General features: G+C 42.8%; 1 protein-coding gene and 1 long non-coding RNA gene across 2 annotated transcripts in view; one reads left to right on the forward strand and one right to left on the reverse strand.

The window, feature by feature from the left end:
* Nucleotides 1-427: 427 nt before the first annotated feature.
* Nucleotides 428-18,503, forward strand: part of LOC111658087 (plectin-like) — a 64,256-nt gene continuing 46,180 nt past the window's right edge. Inside the window, exon 1 of the mRNA XM_023410483.2 lies at nt 428-4,056. Coding sequence (XP_023266251.1) covers nt 750-4,056 — 3,307 coding nt within the window. The 5' untranslated portion in view covers nt 428-749. The remainder of the gene's footprint in view (nt 4,057-18,503) is intronic.
* LOC147818868 (uncharacterized) lies at nt 13,446-15,509 on the reverse strand. Its single transcript, XR_015437514.1, has 2 exons — nt 15,197-15,509; nt 13,446-14,437 (listed from the first exon to the last, which is right to left on the reverse strand). It is a non-coding gene; the product is annotated as an uncharacterized LOC147818868 (long non-coding RNA).

Here is an 18,503-nt window from a genome sequence, read left to right on the forward strand (position 1 = left end):
TATGGTGTGTGTGACACGCCAAAGGGTGTGTGTCAGCCAGTCATACTGTGTGTTTAGAGGTGTGTGTGTGTGTGTGTGTGTGTGTGTGTGTGTGTGTGTGTGTGTACATTATATAGGAGGCGTGTGCTCTCTTGTGCGGGTGGGCGTCTCCGTAAAAGTCGCAGAGCTACAGAACATGTGCTCAAACACACTTTGCCTCATTCATTTGACTTTGCTCCGTCTTTATTCCGATCAATTTATTGCAGTCCTTTCTTTTTTCTTTGCTTCCTGCTGCAGTGTTTACTTTAGTGAGAATTTTTTTCCATGCCAGTTTTTCCCCTAAGAAATAGAGAGAGAAGGTAGGAGGAGCCGGACCGAGAAGTGTGCCTCTCTCTCTCTCTCTCTCTCTCACACTCTCTCACACACGCTGACTCTCTTCCATTCTGTCATTGCCATCTCGGCAGAACGGAGACTGTTCATTCCCAGCCACGCTGAACGTAGGGGGGACAGCAAACTTTTGACTTTGTTGAAGTCACAGAGGAATATTCTTTTTCTTCAACAGAACCAAAGGAGAAAACAAGAGGAAGAGAAAGTAAGAAACAAAGATTACAAGGATTTGTTCTTAAATTTTTTTTCTAATTGAATTGAGAAACACGTGACAGCCGGTCTTGCCACTGGATTCTTTCACGCAACGAGACAATTTGTTTTCACTTCCTTTTGATGTTGTGCATTTTAGTTCCACTATAGAGAGTATACTGACATAGAGCACAATGGTTGCTGGAATGCTGATGCCTCTGCGTGACCTGAGGGCCATCTATGAGGTCCTGTTTCGAGATGGTGTCATGGTGGCCAAGAAGGACAAGAGGCCTCAGATCAAGCACCCTGAGGTGCAAAGTGTGAGCAACCTACAAGTCATCCGTGCCATGGGGTCTCTGAAGTCCAGGGGCTACGTGACGGAGACATTTGCCTGGAGACATTTCTACTGGTACCTGACCAATGATGGCATTGTTTACCTGCGTGACTTCCTCCGACTTCCCCCTGAGATTGTTCCTGCATCCCTGCAGAGGGTGAGGAAACCAGCCGCCACTCTAGCCATTGCCCAACGGGCTGCACGGGTCCAATCTGTGGAAGGTCCAACGTCTTATGTTCCCAAACCAGGACGCAGGGTTGAAACAGAAAGCCAAGAGGCACTGGATGAGCGTCAAGGCTACCGCCATAAGATGATGGGCCCTGGGGAAAGAGAAAGCTACTCTGACAGGACCCCCAGGTTCAGGGGTCGTCCGCTGGCTGCAGAACCAGTCAGGCCAAAAGCATCATGGGAAGTGGAGGACCAGTCTCTGTCTCTGTTCAGGAAGGGGAACGACTTCAGAAGTGAAGCAGCAGTGATGGAGGAGAGCAGGGTGAAAAGAGTCTCTCGTCAGCAGCCTGATGTGAGCAGTGAGAGGCCAGTAAAAACATCACAGGAGAGAAGAGTGTTTGAGGTCCAAAAGGAGAAGGCTTCAGTTTCTGTCCCTGTTCAGACAGCAGCTTTGAAACAGGATGTATTGCAGACCACTCTGACATCAGTGTCCTCCAAAACAGCCCTACCATTAGCTGTGGTTGCTGTTGCTCAGGCTACAGGTGGTGCAACATCAAAGATGCCAGCTGAGCCTTCTGCTCCCAAAACAAATAAATGGAAGCCCAAGATCGCTGATGAAAAAGCTTCCATGAAGTCAAGTGAAATGGTCACAAGCAAGACATCCACCACAATGATTTCTGATGCTAAGGTCAAAGAAGAGAAGACAAAAAAGGTGATTGTGGAGACGGTTAAATCTGCAGTGGTGAAGACTACAGTTGAAACTACAACTGATAAAGTGAAGCCTCAGACAGTTACTATAAAGGCAACTGCTCAGGAAACCTCCAAACCTCTTACTGACACCGCCATCACCACCCCTGTCATTCATAAAGATGTCAAGGAAGAAAAGGGCCAGAAAGCCAAGGTGAAAGAGGAATCAATTAAACCTGCAGAAGGGAAGACCCCAGCTGAATCAAAAATAGATCATGAGAAGGCCAAGATAACTGCCAGAGTAACCGTTACTCAGGAGACCACCAAACCTCCACCTGACAGTGCCACCAGCGAGCCAGTATTGTCCACTAATGCAGTAAAGCAGACCTCCAAAGTTCAAGTGACTCAGGAGCCTATTGATGCAACACTAACCTCCGTGAATCTCTCGGCAAAGCCTAAAGCTGATGAAGTGCCTCTGAAAACTACAACACAGTCCTCAAAAATTGAAGTTACAACTACCGTTAAAACTACAGTAACAGAGATTATTATGAAACAGGAGAAGACTGACATGAAGGTGATTCCTCATGTCAAAAAAGATGACACAATAGTGGTGGAAGAGGCCCGTAAAGTGTCAGTACAGGATCCTGCATTAGTGCAAAAAGACTCCTCACCCAAGGCCAGTCAAAATGTTGATGCCACAGAGGTGGTTCAGGAAACCAAACAAGTGGTTGAAGGAAGCTCTAAATCAAAAAGAAAGAAAAAGAAATCTCCAGGTGAGAAGAGTATCAATGCCGAGGAACCACCTGACTCAAAGGTGGACAAGGCCGCAGAAAATATCCCCCAAGCTGCTCCAGTGATTACCTCAGAACCTTTGACCATGTCTACCAGTGTAAGGACTGAGGGGGCATCAACTGTAGAGAAAAATAAGGCTGAAGCTAAAATCAATAAAGATAGGGAGCAAAAGAAAAACATCCCTAAACAAACTGATGGGAAGACAAAGGAGGAAGTCCCTAAACAGACTGAGACTACTTCTCAAGTAGCCTCACTACCATTTGACAAGATCCCTACAGAGCCCCCAGTGGACCTTCCAGATAATGCACAAGTAAAAGAAAAGGTTGAGGATAGCAGTGTCAGCAAGATCACACAGGGACCATTATGCCCCAAGGGCGAGTTAAATGCTAAGTTGCCCCACATAGGGCCAGTGAAATCTGAGGCAATGCTTGTCAACAAAGTGGAAACAGTGACTGTGCAGAAAATAACTCAAGTGGAACTCATACAAGAAAGCTGCAAAGCTGAAAAGAAGAGCTCTGCACCACTGTCAGGATCTGAAAAACCCACAGATGAGACCAAATCCTCAATAAGCGCAGGGAAAGCTGCAGAGGAATCTTCAAAGGGCAAGAAGAAAGGGAAAGGGAAAAAACAGGCTAAAGCACCAGAAACAGAGACTATAAGCACAAAGCCTGTCCTTTTGCCTGAAGCAGAATTATTGCCATCCACTGACATTACATCACTGTCCAAGACCACAGTTAAAGACAGCCCTGTCACGGCCTCTGAACTGTCAGAAACGAATGTTTCTGCAAAGATGACTCCCGAAAGAATGCGCAGTGAGGAAATCGGGCAGGCAGCAGCTGTGCTCTCTGAGGCCCAGGCAGACAAAGGGGAGGTGGAGCCAGCGCTGCTCTCTGCAGAAAAAATCAAGCGGGAGGTTCCGAAACCAAAAACATCCTCCACTGTGAGGGAAGCACCCGCAGCCGGAGAATTAGCGTCAGCAGCACCAGCAGTAACAGCAGAGGCAGCTGTAGCTCAGGCACTGGCCAGCCCCCTAGTCGAGCAAGAGGAGCCTCCCAGAGTTGCACAACATTTGGCCACTCAGGCAGCAGAGCGCAGCACAGAGAAAAGGCTCTCTGATTCTGAGGCCTTAAAGCACGAGGAAGAGAAGAAGAAGCACTACAAGGAGGACACACCCTCTGCTACTGCAACACCCGCAGACAAGCCTCACCTGGGTGACACCAGTGAGTCCGTAAGCCCTGACATAGACGAGGCCGCCATGAAGAGGAAAATTGTAGTGGTGGAAGAGATAGTTGAGGTGAAGCAGCTTGTTAGTCCAACTGGGGAGCAGTCATCTCCTCCACCTGCACAACCTGAGGTGGAAGGAGAGGAACTGGACCTGGATGTTCTGGAGGCGATCGCCATAGAGCGTGCACTTCTGGCAGGGGCTGCGGGGGCCACTGTGCAAGGAGCCTCACCTGAGGCAGACTGGGACCACTCACTGGAGGAGCCAGAGGAGAAGACTTGGCCCAACTTCATTGAAGGTTTGTTTGAATGCGTGCCACTTAACCTACTTCCTGCCTTGCTCTACTCTCTGTGCGCATGTGATGTAATTGCTCTGGTATCTATCCCACCTTTCTTTGAAGTGTGGGAGGTCTTAGGTAGGGGATTTGATGACGGTGCTATTGATGCCCTTCAACATTACCATGAACTCCTTACTCCGAAGAACATTCCCATACTGTAATTGTCCCTGACGTCTTTTCCAAAGTATTATTTTGGGGTGATTTGATTACAGTTTATGGCTTAAAGTTACATGTTATAGAGCGCAGCCTCTATTTTGTGATGTGGACTAGAGTCAGTCTCTTTTTAGGAATAGATTCAATGAGATGGTGAAAGGAGTCCACTGATATGCGGCTGTGATTTAATTATCTGCGTGTTAAAATAGATGAGGTATCAGTAACACTGTCATAACACACCCTGTATGTGTATTTGAGACACTGTCAGATTTTGCACAGCCCAGTATGACATGGATTCCTCCTCCACAGATAGTTACAGGTGAAAGTTTAACTTCAAAACTGCATATAAAGTTATACTGCAACTTTAAGTATAAAATAAAATCTTATCTGTAATTTCCTCTTCTGTTTACATGCATCAGTGGCTGTTATTATTCTGTGAAGCAGATTAAAACCCCAAAATCTTACGTTTTTTTGGGGTGTGGAATTCCAGTTCTCTTGTAATAAATTGAGCTGTGCACACTGTTGCAAAGAAAATGATAATCTCTGGAGCCACCTTAGAGTGTTTGCCAAATGAGATAAGGCGGACCTGCAGTCATTCCAACAAGGTGGGGCTGTTTTCTGAGATTCAGGCTCGCCTGCTCCCTGTAGAGATAGTTTTGCATGAGTTAAAGCCAGACTATGAGAGAGGGAGGTGTGGTGCTCTTGGGAGTATTTCTCCTCTTTGCTCCAGTAATACTGTGTTCCTGGCACTGGTTTATGTTCTGGGTTTTTTTTTTTTTTCCTGGTGTGCTTTTTCAGCCTGTCTCGTATGTGAGATAAGAATGCCCCTTGCATACCATTATGTAATGGTATAGGATATGGGAGTTATGTAGACAATGTGAGGACAGTGCTGTATGCCAGCTTCCTTTGCTGGATCCAGACAAAAGTTGCCATGTGATGCTGTGGTTAGTTTTGCTGATGTGAAACCCGCATTGCTCATATTAAATCATGATGCTGGAGCATATTCATGTGACTCCAGATTTTGGATGATGTCAAAATTTTCACAATGGGTAAAATAAGATGTTGTTTTGGCTACCTTGTTAATTTTTGTATCCCCAAGAGGGGGAATAGAAAGGGCTTCACATGGGCGTTGTCTGTTGGTGGGTGTGAGCAACGGACACAGAGTCAGGAAGTTGGAATAACTTACTCACGGCTCTATGGGTGTGTTTGTTTGGTTCCACACGTGACGGAAGATCTGGATTCAATTAGCAGAAATAAGTCCCTTTTGAAATTAGATAGAAATGGTATGACTCACCAATACAGTGAATAACATATGCAAGCCAAGATATCAGATATTTACACAGCAGTGCCATCAGAGGAGCACAGTGTTTGCTGACCCACTGCTGACATCTGCTGTCCACTAACTTCCATTGTCATCTGTCACATACACCAAACGCTACAAGCACAGATATAGATACTCAAAGAGGTGATTAGATAAAACTACAAGTAATGCATACTCAAATCATCCTTTTGTTTATGAAGTTTTGCATCAGCCTGGCTGTGCACTGTTGCCGAAGCAAGTTTCCTTCTGATTTTACCTGAGATACGATGAGCAGTGTCTGATATGACTCACAGACACAGTGGTTTTAGAGCTGTTATCCCACCTAGTGCGGTATTCCTGGTATGTTAGCAATAGCTGTCAGCAGAGTCAGTTACACCCTCGGGACATAGTTGCAGTTAAGTACTACTTTTATGTAAGTGTACTTTTGTGCTGCTACAATTTCTCTCTTCGTTTTTTTTTTTTATTGCATCAGTGATGTGGAAACCAGGAAGAAAAAAAGGATTTGAAAAACTTGTGCCACAAAAATGTTGCTTTCACAACAAGGGCTCCTTAAGCTGGTTTCGATTTCAAGGGAACACTTTGATTTTTCGTGTGGCACTTTTGATTTTCTGTTGAATGAAGGGTGCTGTATGTAGCCCACTCGTATGAACTGGACACGGCTGAGTGGCTGTTTAAACTCTGCCCACACATGGCACCAGGGCCAATTAGACTAAATCGCATCCCAGACGTGCCACTGAGGTCCTCCGTGTTTTTTCATCTCTGAAATCCTGCCCGTGCATTCTTGTGTGATTGGTTAAATGAACAGCTACAGTGTGCTGAAGCTCTGTGCCTCTCATTATGGTGGCACATCATTTTTATGTTGTGACTCACTCGGACCGTTCCTCAAATCTGAGGGCTGGAATTATGAGTCTGACCTTTCTTTGAGTAGAAAAAGAAAAGAATGAGGAACATAATGAATGTTCAAAAGTCAGTCATTCTGTCTATCAGTAGATTGTGTTGTGAGTTGGCAGCTTAAGTCGAATCTGCTGCTTCTGTTTCTGCTGCTGGCCGCCAGTCATGTTTTGCTCAAACCAAAGCAAATGACCTTAGCTGCCGTGTCCTATCTTTTACTGCTGACTCCACTTGTGAAATCATTTCTAATTTGTCATGGTAAACGTCAGAACATATCGGCCTTCATTTCACAATCCGAGACACAAACACACCAAGCAAACATTTTGACAAAGAGTTGTTGACACGAGAGTCTGAGCCAGTTCCGAAAACACAGAGTCAGAATGAAACTTGAGAATGGGACTGCCGCCTGTTGTCTTTACGTCTATATCTGCCAAAAACTGTTTCTGAGACATTACTGATGGCCAGGATGACACAAATCATTTTGCCGTGGTGTACACAGTTTAACGAGCTACCAAAACAAAGTTTTAGTTGCCGGTTTGAACTGCCGTGTTGAGTGTTTGATATCAAATTTAATGGCAGTCTGTTGCAGAATAACGAGTAGAGGTTGGACAGTGGTGCAGAATGAGAAATCTGTCGTAGCAGTCTAATAGTTAACTCACTGTGAGCCAAACCCTGGAAACAGGGAGATCGATCACATGTGGAATATATTGAGGGTTTGGCTAAGATGGTTGTGACATTAGTCATTTCCCAGGCTGCATGTTGGACTTTATTACAGGCGCTGACTAATACCACTTCAGGTCTGTGAGTTAGAGGAACAGTTTTTCACTTTTCAAGCCTCCACATTTACAGTATTCTGTAGGGTGCATTTATACTTGTTTTAAAGTTCACCCGAGTGTTTGACCTTTAAATTTTGACTCTCAGTTTATGCTGTATTTTCTCAAGAGAGACCTCACCACCTGCTTAGTTTAAATAGAGGAGAGCAATGTTTACAAACTGGAAAACGGAGCCACTGCACTATATGGGTATAGATTGAGACGAAGTATTTCCCTCTGGACACAAGCTTAGAATACCTTTCGGCCGTGTGTTCTAACATGAATGATGCGTGCATTAGGCGCCTGTTGAGTTCAGGAGTTCACAAAGGAACGCGAGGATGTTGATGGAGGTTTTCCCTACGATCCTCTGTAAATCCCCATCATGGTTTCTCAGTATCGCTGTTTTCATTTCATACACACGACATCCATCTGTACCATCCACGTTACATGAGAGAAGACGAACCCCGGCTCTGCTCTCCAGTCACAGAGTGGAAATTCTTTTTAGTATATCAGAGAAATGGAGCCAGTTGTCAGCGCTACAACTGACAAAGCCGTATACATATATTTAGATATTCTCTATATTTAGACACTGTTGTGCATCGCTGTGATCCCAAAAGCAACAGGGGATGAACATTGAAAGCCACGGTCAGGCTCTCAGTCTGTCCATCATTAAACTTGAATTAGGTGACGGACATTTAGTGCGAGGCACTGTTGTAGTTCTTGCTTTTCATATTTACTCATTTTATTGCTATTTCTGTCCACTTAATGTTCCTGCCAGTGTTTATTTCCCATAATGCCACTGAACATATCCAGTTTAACTCATGTCATTTACAGTACAATCTGACATTGTGTAACAATCTTATTATAATTGATGTGTCATGAGGGGAGCAGTAAAAGAAGATGACATTTCTAGCTCACCAAGAAGTAGAAGTGTGAAGATCAGCACCAAAGAAACTTAAAAAAAAAAAGCAAAGTCTGGGAATTGCAGAATTGTGTTTTCTAGATCACATTATGTCATATATTATATAGTGTTTTATTATCATTTCATAAACCATGCTATAATTGAGATGTCTACTTTTGTAAGTGCTGACAACATTAGGTCCAAATGGCAGCTGTCATATGTTAATCACATTGTACCCCCGAGGACTCAGAGACATGATTCAATTCAATTCAAATTTACTAATCATAACAGAGGTTATCTCTGCTGAGGCCGTCTGCCTCGTCTGCTGGAAGATGTCGCGAATAGAGAAACAGATGATACAAGAAAAGCTCAGATCTGATTCCTGGCTGAGAGATGTGACTTAACATCACAGAATTAACCTGCCACCACCATCGTCAAAAAGAGTGAGAGAGGAAGAGCGAGAGAGCTTGTGTTTGTGGGGGTTGTCTCTAGGGGGCGAATTTAGCCAAGTGTCCCGCCAGAGCACTTCCATCAGTTTCTAACTGTGACACTGTGTGATCATCTGGCTCTTGTGGATATTTATAACCCTCAGTCAGCACCAGCCCTCTCCCCCTGGCCACCCACCCCTCTCTACCCTCTGAGCCCCTCGCCCCTGCCCCCTTCCCCACGCTTGACGTGTCCTCCCTCCTCCCCTGGCCACGGGAGACCAGGCTGACGGATCCAAGCAGCAGGCGCAGCCTGTCAAAATTCAACACAAGCGAGAAACAAGGCGGTTCAGAGCAAACAAACAGGAGCGTCTCCTGTCCTCTTCACTCCCCTTCTGTCCAGCTCTCTTCTTCTCCACCCTCGACCTCCTCTTCCTCTCTGTACCGTCTCTTAGATGAAGATCATACCTGGTAGGTTCACAGAGTGGGGTTGCTGTGGTCTGTCTGTCTGTGTCTAACTGTGTTTGTCTGTCTGGCTGCTGCCTGTGTTTTTGGCAAACGCACCGTGTGAAGTCTTGTTGTGTTCCCAGTCTGTGCACACGACAGACGCACACATTCACATGTAACAAACAGCAACCTTCAGCTACTGCAGCACAGATTGTGTTCCATATTTAAACCTGTCCACAATGTGACTGACCTGAATTATGATTGAGGTTGGCTGCCTGCTATGTTTTTCTTTATTTGATGGTATGTAGAAAGTGGGCGAGAGCAGTGGGGCAATGTTGACGACCCCCCCCTCCCTCTTGCCACCTTTATGAGGTGTCTCTCCTGTGTGCCTGACAGGAATGTCAACAAGCAGGGACAAATTGTAAAGTAAAGTGTTAAGAGTGTATTTTATTCATTTATATTAGTTTACGCGTGTGTGAGAGACAGCCGTGTGTGTGTGTGTGTGTGTGTGTGGGGGCTATTTCAGATTGCCATAAAACCACAACCACCTGCTATCGTTCTGTACAATCCCAGAGCTGAAGCGCTTGTTATTGTTGTGTCAAAAATAAAGAAAGGACTTTTTTAAAGTTTTGGTTTTTATTACCTTTTCATTGCTGAGTTATCAGCTGGTTGTGCTTTTTTTAATCCAATACAATAAATTGTATTCAATAGTCATAAGTCTGGAGAGTATTGCAATTACAAGGTAGGCTGGAGGAAACAATGAGAAAGAGGCTGGACTGGCCTAAAGATGTTAAGACCTCTCATTGCTTTTATGGATATGACCCTTTTTCTCCAGAAATTAGTTGTCTGCCAAGAATGCAGATAGCAAACTCATTGTAATTGATAACACGAAGTGGCTGTTGTAATAAGGTCAAATGAGTCACAAAAGGTACATTAGATAAGTAGGAAAACACAATGTAGTGCTTTTTCATCCAAATTGGAAATAAGAGATACTTAGAATAATAGTCAAGCAGAGATAACAACTGGAGTTGGATTTGGAAAATGCTGATGGGATTTTTTCACTGTCTAGTTTTGGGTATTTGACCAAAAAATACATATTTTCTAATGTGAGAAACTATTGCAGTTGGGGCTGCAATGGTAAACACTCCATTGCTCTTACTGTGTAGAGCAGGTGAGGACAGGACTGTGTGGTCTATGTTATGGAGGTCTGAAAACAGCTGAACAATCAGCAGAAGCAGACAAGGAGAAGACTTTCAGTCATAGATCCAGGGTGGGGAAAACAGCAGGAATTCCTGCTCAGGCCGTCCTTTTTTTAAAATGTCCCTGCTGCCACACCCATGCCGTCCCACTTCCCTTCTCCCCCCCCTGACCTCCTAGTGAAAGCCCACCTGTCACAACAGCCCAGGCTCATCCCCCTCATCTCCTCTACCTTATCTCTCTCTCTGTCCCAACAAATGCCTGCAAGCCCCCCAGGACCCACTCTCCCCGCCCTGGTGATTTTGGGGCACATAGTTTCCCTGATTGTATTTTGGCGCTTGAGAAAACACAAGAGGCAAGGTAAGGTGAAGTGGTTTTATAAAGGTTAAGTAAACAATTAGAAGAACATCTCAGGGAAAGTCTCAAAGTAGCTGGATGATAGAGAAGTGTTTGTTTCATCTCTTCCTCTGTCTGTCTAACTGGTGTTTAATCTGCTGATTTTGTGTTATCACGGTGTTATCAGTGGCAAAGGATAACTGTGCGTATTTATCCTGTGTATATTGTGTACTAATGTTTGTGATACTGACCTGAACAGGTCACACACAGCTTCACGTGTGGTATGTTTACCCTCTTCATTAGTCACGTTCATGTGTAACCTTGAAACCCTGTCAGTCGTTGCGCACTATGACCGGTTGGAAGGTGCCACCAGGTCGTTCTGTGCCAGTTTCACGCCGCCTGCTGATTGTAGTATCTGCTCTTACTTGCAGCTGCAAAGGGATTAGTCCTCATTGCTCTCAGGCAGGGAGGCCTTCGATTTGGCTCATGTTGCAGCAGCACTGAGACAGCGCTAAATGTCATTGTGCACGGATAGAAACCAGTCCAGACTCCACCTGGCTGAACTTGGCTGATTTTCTTTTGTTGCACTGCACGATCGCTGATGTGCAGTTAAAACAATGCTTTCATAAGGTCCCACCCAAACCTCCATGACCTGTCTAGTCATGTTTGGTTATGGATCAAAGGTTTGTGTGGGTGTGTGGGTGTGTATGTGTGTTCTTGCTGGAAGGTGCCCTAGTCTCTCTTCAGTAAAATGAATCGTCTCTTAGCGCTGCTGTTAGTACACCTGCCAGGTTGGAGGCGCTGCCAGTCCCAAAGCTGGCTGCCAGCCTTTGAGCCACAAAGACATGAATCCATGTGTGTGTTCAATGGCAACACTTTGATGGCTTTATCTAGGATTTAGCCCAGAGAAACATTCAATGCGGATGCAGAGGACTCCCATCAGACTGTGTGCTCTAATATTGCAGATAAAAAGTAAGCTGGTGTTTTACACTCAAGCTGTCTGTCAGTCACTCCACCATCTTTTTCTACAAATATTCATGGTAACCAGAGAATGAATCTCACTGACTTTGATGACCCCCTGATCGTATTGCTAATCCTGTCTTAGTGTCAGTAATACAGCGACCAGGGTTCAGTGTTGTTGTTACGTTATCTTATAAAATCAACAGAATGAGGATGTCATCTGGAGAAAGTTTTCACACCATATAATCTGATCCAAGATAGCGTGTGTTTTGAAAGGACGGCGACTATGATGACTAAGTGTGAGGAAACTCAGACTTGAATCAGGATGGAGAGGAAACACAAGCAAAACTTTATTTTTACAGAGTAAAATGACTTTCTCTGTGTGTTTATAATAAAAGCAATAATATTATCAGTACTGGCCCGGGATAGATGGATAATACTCCGGATGGTTTTTGACTTAGCTGAACTTTTAAGATCGAAGATACATTGTGCCATTTTATATTTGCTAAAGCCACATCTCTCTAATATCTAATGGCTCCACATTTAACTTTTTTTTTTCTTTTTTATTTGATGTTAACATTATAATGTTCTGTCTGCTAATGTTTTATTGTGTGAGGTGCTGCGGAGCTAAATGCAGCTGCTGTCCCTGTTGATCTGCGCTCTTCATAGGGATTTCTGGTCTTAACTGTCCCCCTTTTTATTTGGCGTCTATTCTGAATGATGACAGCTCTGTCCCCTATCCGCTCACCAGCTCCACGGCTTGAGCCCTCGCTTATTACGGCAGTGAGAGCGGACACCGCGCCGCTGAGCGCTGTTAGCTCAGATTCCGATCCGGCACGCTGCGCCGTGCGTGCAGCAGAGGCGGGAACATGGATGTTAACATTCTCTTCCGACCATGCCGGAATGAGGCCATGTGAAAGGTCAGGAGGAAAGGGGGCGTGGCTGGGTCAGAACTGTAAATACTCTGTGTCACACACAAGGTGCATCTCTCGGCATTCCCTCACTGAACTTTGACCTTACATCTGTGTTTGTTTTCCTTTCCTCACACTGCCAGTTTGCCAAGTTGGCGTGTCAAACCCAGGGGCCTAGCAGGATATAGTGTAGTAGCTTTTCTTAAACGCACACTTCGGGTGCTCAGGTGTTACAACACAACGTGTCAGACTTAAGATTCATATTTAGTGATGGATGTTCCACTGGGGTTTTTTCCAGGTTGTTAATGGGACGTCAAATTGCTTTGCATAATTGGTCGGTTAAACATTTTCATAGCCGGTGTGCTCAGGCACAACAGGTTAAACAGGTGGCTCTCATAGCTATAGAAAGCTCACTTTCCATCTTTGTTATACAGGAGCTGAGAGCTGAGAATGTTTCAGGTCATTTTTTACAATGCTGGTAAAGTATAACATCCTGTTTGACATGCAATGGCCACGAGTGTCATTTAATCACACATACTGCCAAACAAATGCTCCTTCAGAGATAAATGTTCGGCCCTCACAGAGCTGTGTGGGCCATGGTGGTTCAGTTCTGGCTTTAACTTTGGCCTGGTTTGTGGAAAAGCCAGCATTCTTCCTGGAAACAGCAACAGCCAGACTCCCACTCTGGATCAGTCCAGCTTTTACTGTACACCAGTGTGTGTGTGTGTGTGTGTGTGTGTGTGTGTGTGTGTGTGTGTGTGTGTGTGTGTGTGTGTGTGTGTGTGTGTGTGTGTGTGTGTATTTTTTCCATGAGTGTATATAAGCAGCCTAGATTGCCTGCCACTGGTGAACCAGTAGGCATGAGTCATAACATAAACATTGAACTTGTGCCTCAGGGCCTCAGAGAAGCCCAACGGGGCTTTGGGTAGAGTTCTCATGTCCTCTGAGGATAGTCAACCAACCCCAGTGAGAGACAAAAAGCCGCATGGAGGCTGATCATTTAGAGCTGATTTTATTTATGAGCAGCACTGGGACATTGGATACACATCCGGTCCTGTGCTGGCAGTTTCTTTATGCCCCTTGTGACTCCATTACGGATTTCCCAGCACTCATTGGTCCATAGAGTAAAGAGTGACATTAGCATTTTATGTGAAGATGCTAAAGCACAATATCTTGTGAAAGTGTGACTTTATGTTTCTTGAGGCATTTTTGACATGAAACCAAAATTCTGACCCCAGTACAGTTTCAGTCAAAAAATTTAATAGATAATCTAATTTTAAAGGAATAGTTGATAGTTAGCTTAGCAAAAACACTGGAAATGTGGAAACAGCTACCCTGGCTCTCTCCAAAGGTAACACGATAGTAGCAGGGCAAAGTTACTACTTGAAGGGTTGTCACTGGGAGGAGCCAAGAAATAGTCTGGCAAATAAACCCCCATAAAACCATAAACTATTGTTTTTACACTTTCGTTTTTATATGGATTAAACAAACAAGAGGTGTTAGTAAGCTTTAGAAGTGCTGGTATGTGGCTGTTCCCTTTGGGCAAGTGTTAACTATATCTTTAATATCTATGGTTATATTGCCATTATGATGCAATAAGGTGCTTTTTGACTACACTTTCATAGACAAAAGCAGTCACTCCTGTGTGGTTATTAAAAGTGAATGGGTAAAAATTAAAGATACATACTTTTAAAATAAATCTCAAATTGAAATTTTGAATATCTGAACCTGCAGCTCTGTCTATAATGAGGTTGCTAGGATTTGAACACAGGTCAGTTCAATTTCACTTACTATAAATACACCCTGGCAAAGTATGAAATTTGTGAATTGTTATCATCAGAAAATGTATGTCTACTTGGGGTCAAAAAGAATGATGTTTACTTTAAAAAGACACCAAGGAGATCAATGAAAAAATGCTGCTGTGTGAGTGATGGCGGTGTGTGTGAGACATCAGAGAGCTTCCTGGTCCAGTGTCAGAGGTCAGTGTCCTGTAAGAAGAGAACGCAGCATATTTAGGTCACTTTCCCTTTTAAATGTGACCTAGGAACAGCTCAGCTGTGCCCTGTTGTAAATTCTCATGTCCTTGTCACTTTGACTGGCGACAGTAGGTGTGTGTGGCAGCTGGAGCACACTGCTTTTTTTGAACAGACATAAAATCATTACGATATGATCTTCACACTCAGGGTTTATTGTTTGTTGCTTTATTCTGTTCAAACATATTATGCTGTTAGAATTTGTGATTGGTTCTATAAAGCCCTGAGGACATGAAAAAGAACTAATCATTATATTATCATAAGAAACGTGTCTCTGTTGCTTCAGGAACTGCAGTCAAACTGCCAAGAAGCATGAGAACTGTCACATAAACCATCATCCCTCAGGCTTTTTATATGTCCACAAACTGAAGTATAAACACTGACTGTGGACACATACCACACACTGGTAAGTAGGTGACATTAGGTCAAGGCAGTTCTAACAAAGATCCTTTTTTTAAGGTTAATCTTAATTCACTACACTCAGGTCAAGTTTTAGGTTTTATAGTAGTTAATATTAAACAAGCATGAATCACTGGGTGACTGGAAATATGCCGTTCAATCCTCAACTGAAAGGGAAAAATTAACTGGTGAAAATGATAAAAAATGAATGAGTGACATGGTCTTTTTGTACGGATCTAGTATACAACATGATTATAAACTAATCAAAGGACGAACAACATTCGTAAAGATGACATGAAAATAATGTTGAATTACCTGTCTGTTATCATTCCATTTTTCCATTTATAAGGGGGCAGGGCAAACCAGTGTTCATCTGTCAAGAAGTGGTTCCTGCTTCTTTTTTTAAGTCTCCCCACACCAGCTGACACAGTGTGCCTGAAACGGAGGGCTACCCGGGTGGGGGGGTCTCGTTGTTGCGCTTTTCCGTTAGAATCATAATGGCTGAATTATGGAGTTGCGAGCGAGGGAATTATCATCATGAGATGAGCTCGTACGAAGAAAGACGCAGATACCTGTACAGTAAGATGTGCTGTTTAGGTGAGTTGAGAGACCTGACGAATGGACTGTGGGGTGGGGAGGAGTTACTGTAGTTTATGGGTCTGTAGTGATTTCAGAACAGTGAAACCACGTGGTTGTTACTGCCACAGTCATGTTTAGAGAGACTGAACAAAAATTTTAGATAGAACTTTGGCTTCTCTTTTTGTTTTTAAGTTTTAAAATAATTTTGTAGTGCGCTTTTTGAAAGCACTAATATCCCATAGATGCTTCACTCAGTAACTGAATACTTTTTTCATTTGTTTATCTGTCCTCCGCTGTCAGTACAATGTGTCTCTGTATTTCTTTAGTTTAAACCAATTTTTATATGTTTAAATACATTGATTTAATTCAATAATCCAGTACATTTTATTAGACTATATACATTTAAAAAAAAAAAAAAGTTTTAATAACTTCATGTAATGCATCTAATATGACGCGTTACATTAAGTATAGATAAAAAGTAAGGAGAAAAAAATCCCACAATGAAATACATTACGACCATACTCAAGTACTCTGGCACACCTGTGGATGGTAGGACACACTAAGTCTGTGGGAGCTGCCTTTCCAAAGTCAAGCAGTGAGGTGCAGTAACATGTGCCTGAAGATAATAAGTAGGTCTGATGTCTAATAAAAGAAGTGCAGTCTCCTGTAGATTGGCTGGAGGTTGCAGTCAATGCGCTCGCTGTTCAATGTATGAAGCTGTATTGTTCAAAACGAAACCCTATTTAACGCTTTGTTGTAAATGAGTAACTGCTGTAAACCTGAAGTGGTTGTTGAGGTCAGCGTTATCTTTATGAGCAGGTTTAAAAGCAGCATGTTCACATTGATAGTGTCAGGCTTTATCTAAGAGATGTTAAATGGGCGGAGACGTCATACTATACATGAAAAACATTGGCTCCTATACATTCATCTACTGCATATTCAGTAATCCGATTGAGAGTATGATTGATAACAGTAACCTACACATTATTCAATCTTTTTTAGCATATTATATTACAACTATTTTACACATCTATTCAATATTCATAGAGGACTTAACACTGCTTTTTTTCTTTTCTTTTTTTTTTAAATTTATGATAGTATCGATAAGATATGTTCTTATGTTCCTAAGGTTAATTATTTGTTTTTCTAAAGTGATGCTTTCTTAAATTGCATTGATGATGTCTGTGGGGGTGGAGGGGGGTGGGGTGCATGCCCCAACTTTATGCAAATGAACAATGTATCTTTAAATAGAGTTTGGGAATGTGTTTTTGTTGATGGTTATTTTTCTGAGGAAGATTTTCTATTGACCAAGGTTTTGTTTAAGCAGTTAGTATTTAGTGTTTAATCTCACTCCTACTTATTCATACTTTTGGGTATGTTTTTATTTTCAATCAATACAGTTAAAGGCCTTTGTCAGATTCATTAGCAAGATATTGTAATTTTTCCTTTAAAATTTTCTGTTGTATTCATTTTTTTTAGTTTTTATCTGGAGGTTTTTCCATAGTTCATAGTATTTTCTTTTTTGTCTGAGTGACTTACAGAATTTACCTGGGACAGTATTGGGCGTGGTTGTGCTCTGGCTCCATCTGGTGGTCAAACTACTTCACTGCTCTGCCTTCAGTTAAAATAAGAGTGGAGTGGTGGGTGGAGGACGGTGTTTTCCTTTCCACGTCAAGTGGGTCATGTATTGGAGACTCCTCCGTCTCTGCGTCTAAAAATACATCCATGAGTAAGAGTCAGTCACAGCTACCACTGAAGCACATGGTGTTGTGTGTTTACAGTCGCTGCCATGGAAACGTCTCTCAAGTTCCCTTTTTTCCACATTTACATGGGTGTTTGGAGACTGCCAAGGCTGAGACAGCATATGGAAATACCATATGTCATAATAATAGATCACCAGGGAAATGAGGAACCTACGTGATCTAGGCTTAGTAATACAGACAATAAGTTCTTGTAGGATCCTAGTGTAGTTCGTCACTTATTAAAAGATGGTAGCAGCGAATTCTGATTACTTTGTTTTTTTGTTTGTTTTTTCTTTAAAAAAAAAAAAATCAGGATTTTAATGTTATTTCAATGAGGTCTGCAACTAATCTGTTAATTTTCAAGCAAAAAAAAAAACTTTTTACATTTGTGAGTTTTTGATCCTTTTCTTTGTCTTGTATAAATGTTAAAAACTGTTTCTGGTGGGTCTTTTCAATGGAAAATCCTCTGCTGCACAGATTATGATGTATTTTGTGTTTACACTTTGTTTAGAGGAGAAGGAGAAGAAGAAGTTGGTAGATAGAATCAAGCAGTGGTAGCTCCTGGCTGAACAGCAGTGAACAAACAGCACAGCAATAAGCGCTGAAGGAAAAAGAAAAATCCAGTATGAATATGTTGTGTTTTTACAGAGAAGGTATTTCAGTGTGGAACGAAGGAAACAAGGCAGGGAAAAGTTGGTGGTTATAATCACATCCAAACCCACAGTCTTGGCCTGTTCAAAATTTATAGCTCTGAAAATGCCATTTTTAGTCCAATAATTAAAACACAGTGATCTGGTCACAGAATACCACCAACACAGCCCTGAATTATCGCTGACTTACACTTTATTTAGCTGCTTCATTTTGTAAACCACTGAAAAACAGCTTTAGTTTTAGTTTCAACAAAGCATCATGATAGTGTAGTCTTTTAAATTACAGACTAACTTTACATACAAGTGGCTACTTTAATGTTAGCTGATTTTTACACCCTGCTCCACATTTGGCTTGAGTGACATGTTTTGTTGCTTTCACCTGCAGAGGGAGCCACATGCTGTTTTAAACGTTGTCGTCTATGCCAGTCAACTCAGCTATTTCTCCGCCGCCCTGATACATTAGAATTCACAGAATGAAACATTAGCAAACGGACGCACTCCCAGATGTGGGGATTTCCACAGAGGCTTCTGTAGCTCAGCACCGAGCTATTTTAAAACTCAGCTGCTGTCGCTAATCCACAGGCCTGTTGAGTCTGAGTTAAATTGAGTTTTCAGCTTCAGTCGTTAGATCTAATTTTGACAACATCATCT

The sequence above is a fragment of the Seriola lalandi genome, unplaced genomic scaffold, assembly GCF_002814215.2.
Source record: "Seriola lalandi dorsalis isolate HSWRI2012SDOR001 ecotype SW California unplaced genomic scaffold, Sedor1 jcf7180002054425, whole genome shotgun sequence".
In the NCBI taxonomy this organism is placed as follows: Eukaryota; Metazoa; Chordata; class Actinopteri; order Carangiformes; family Carangidae; genus Seriola; species Seriola lalandi.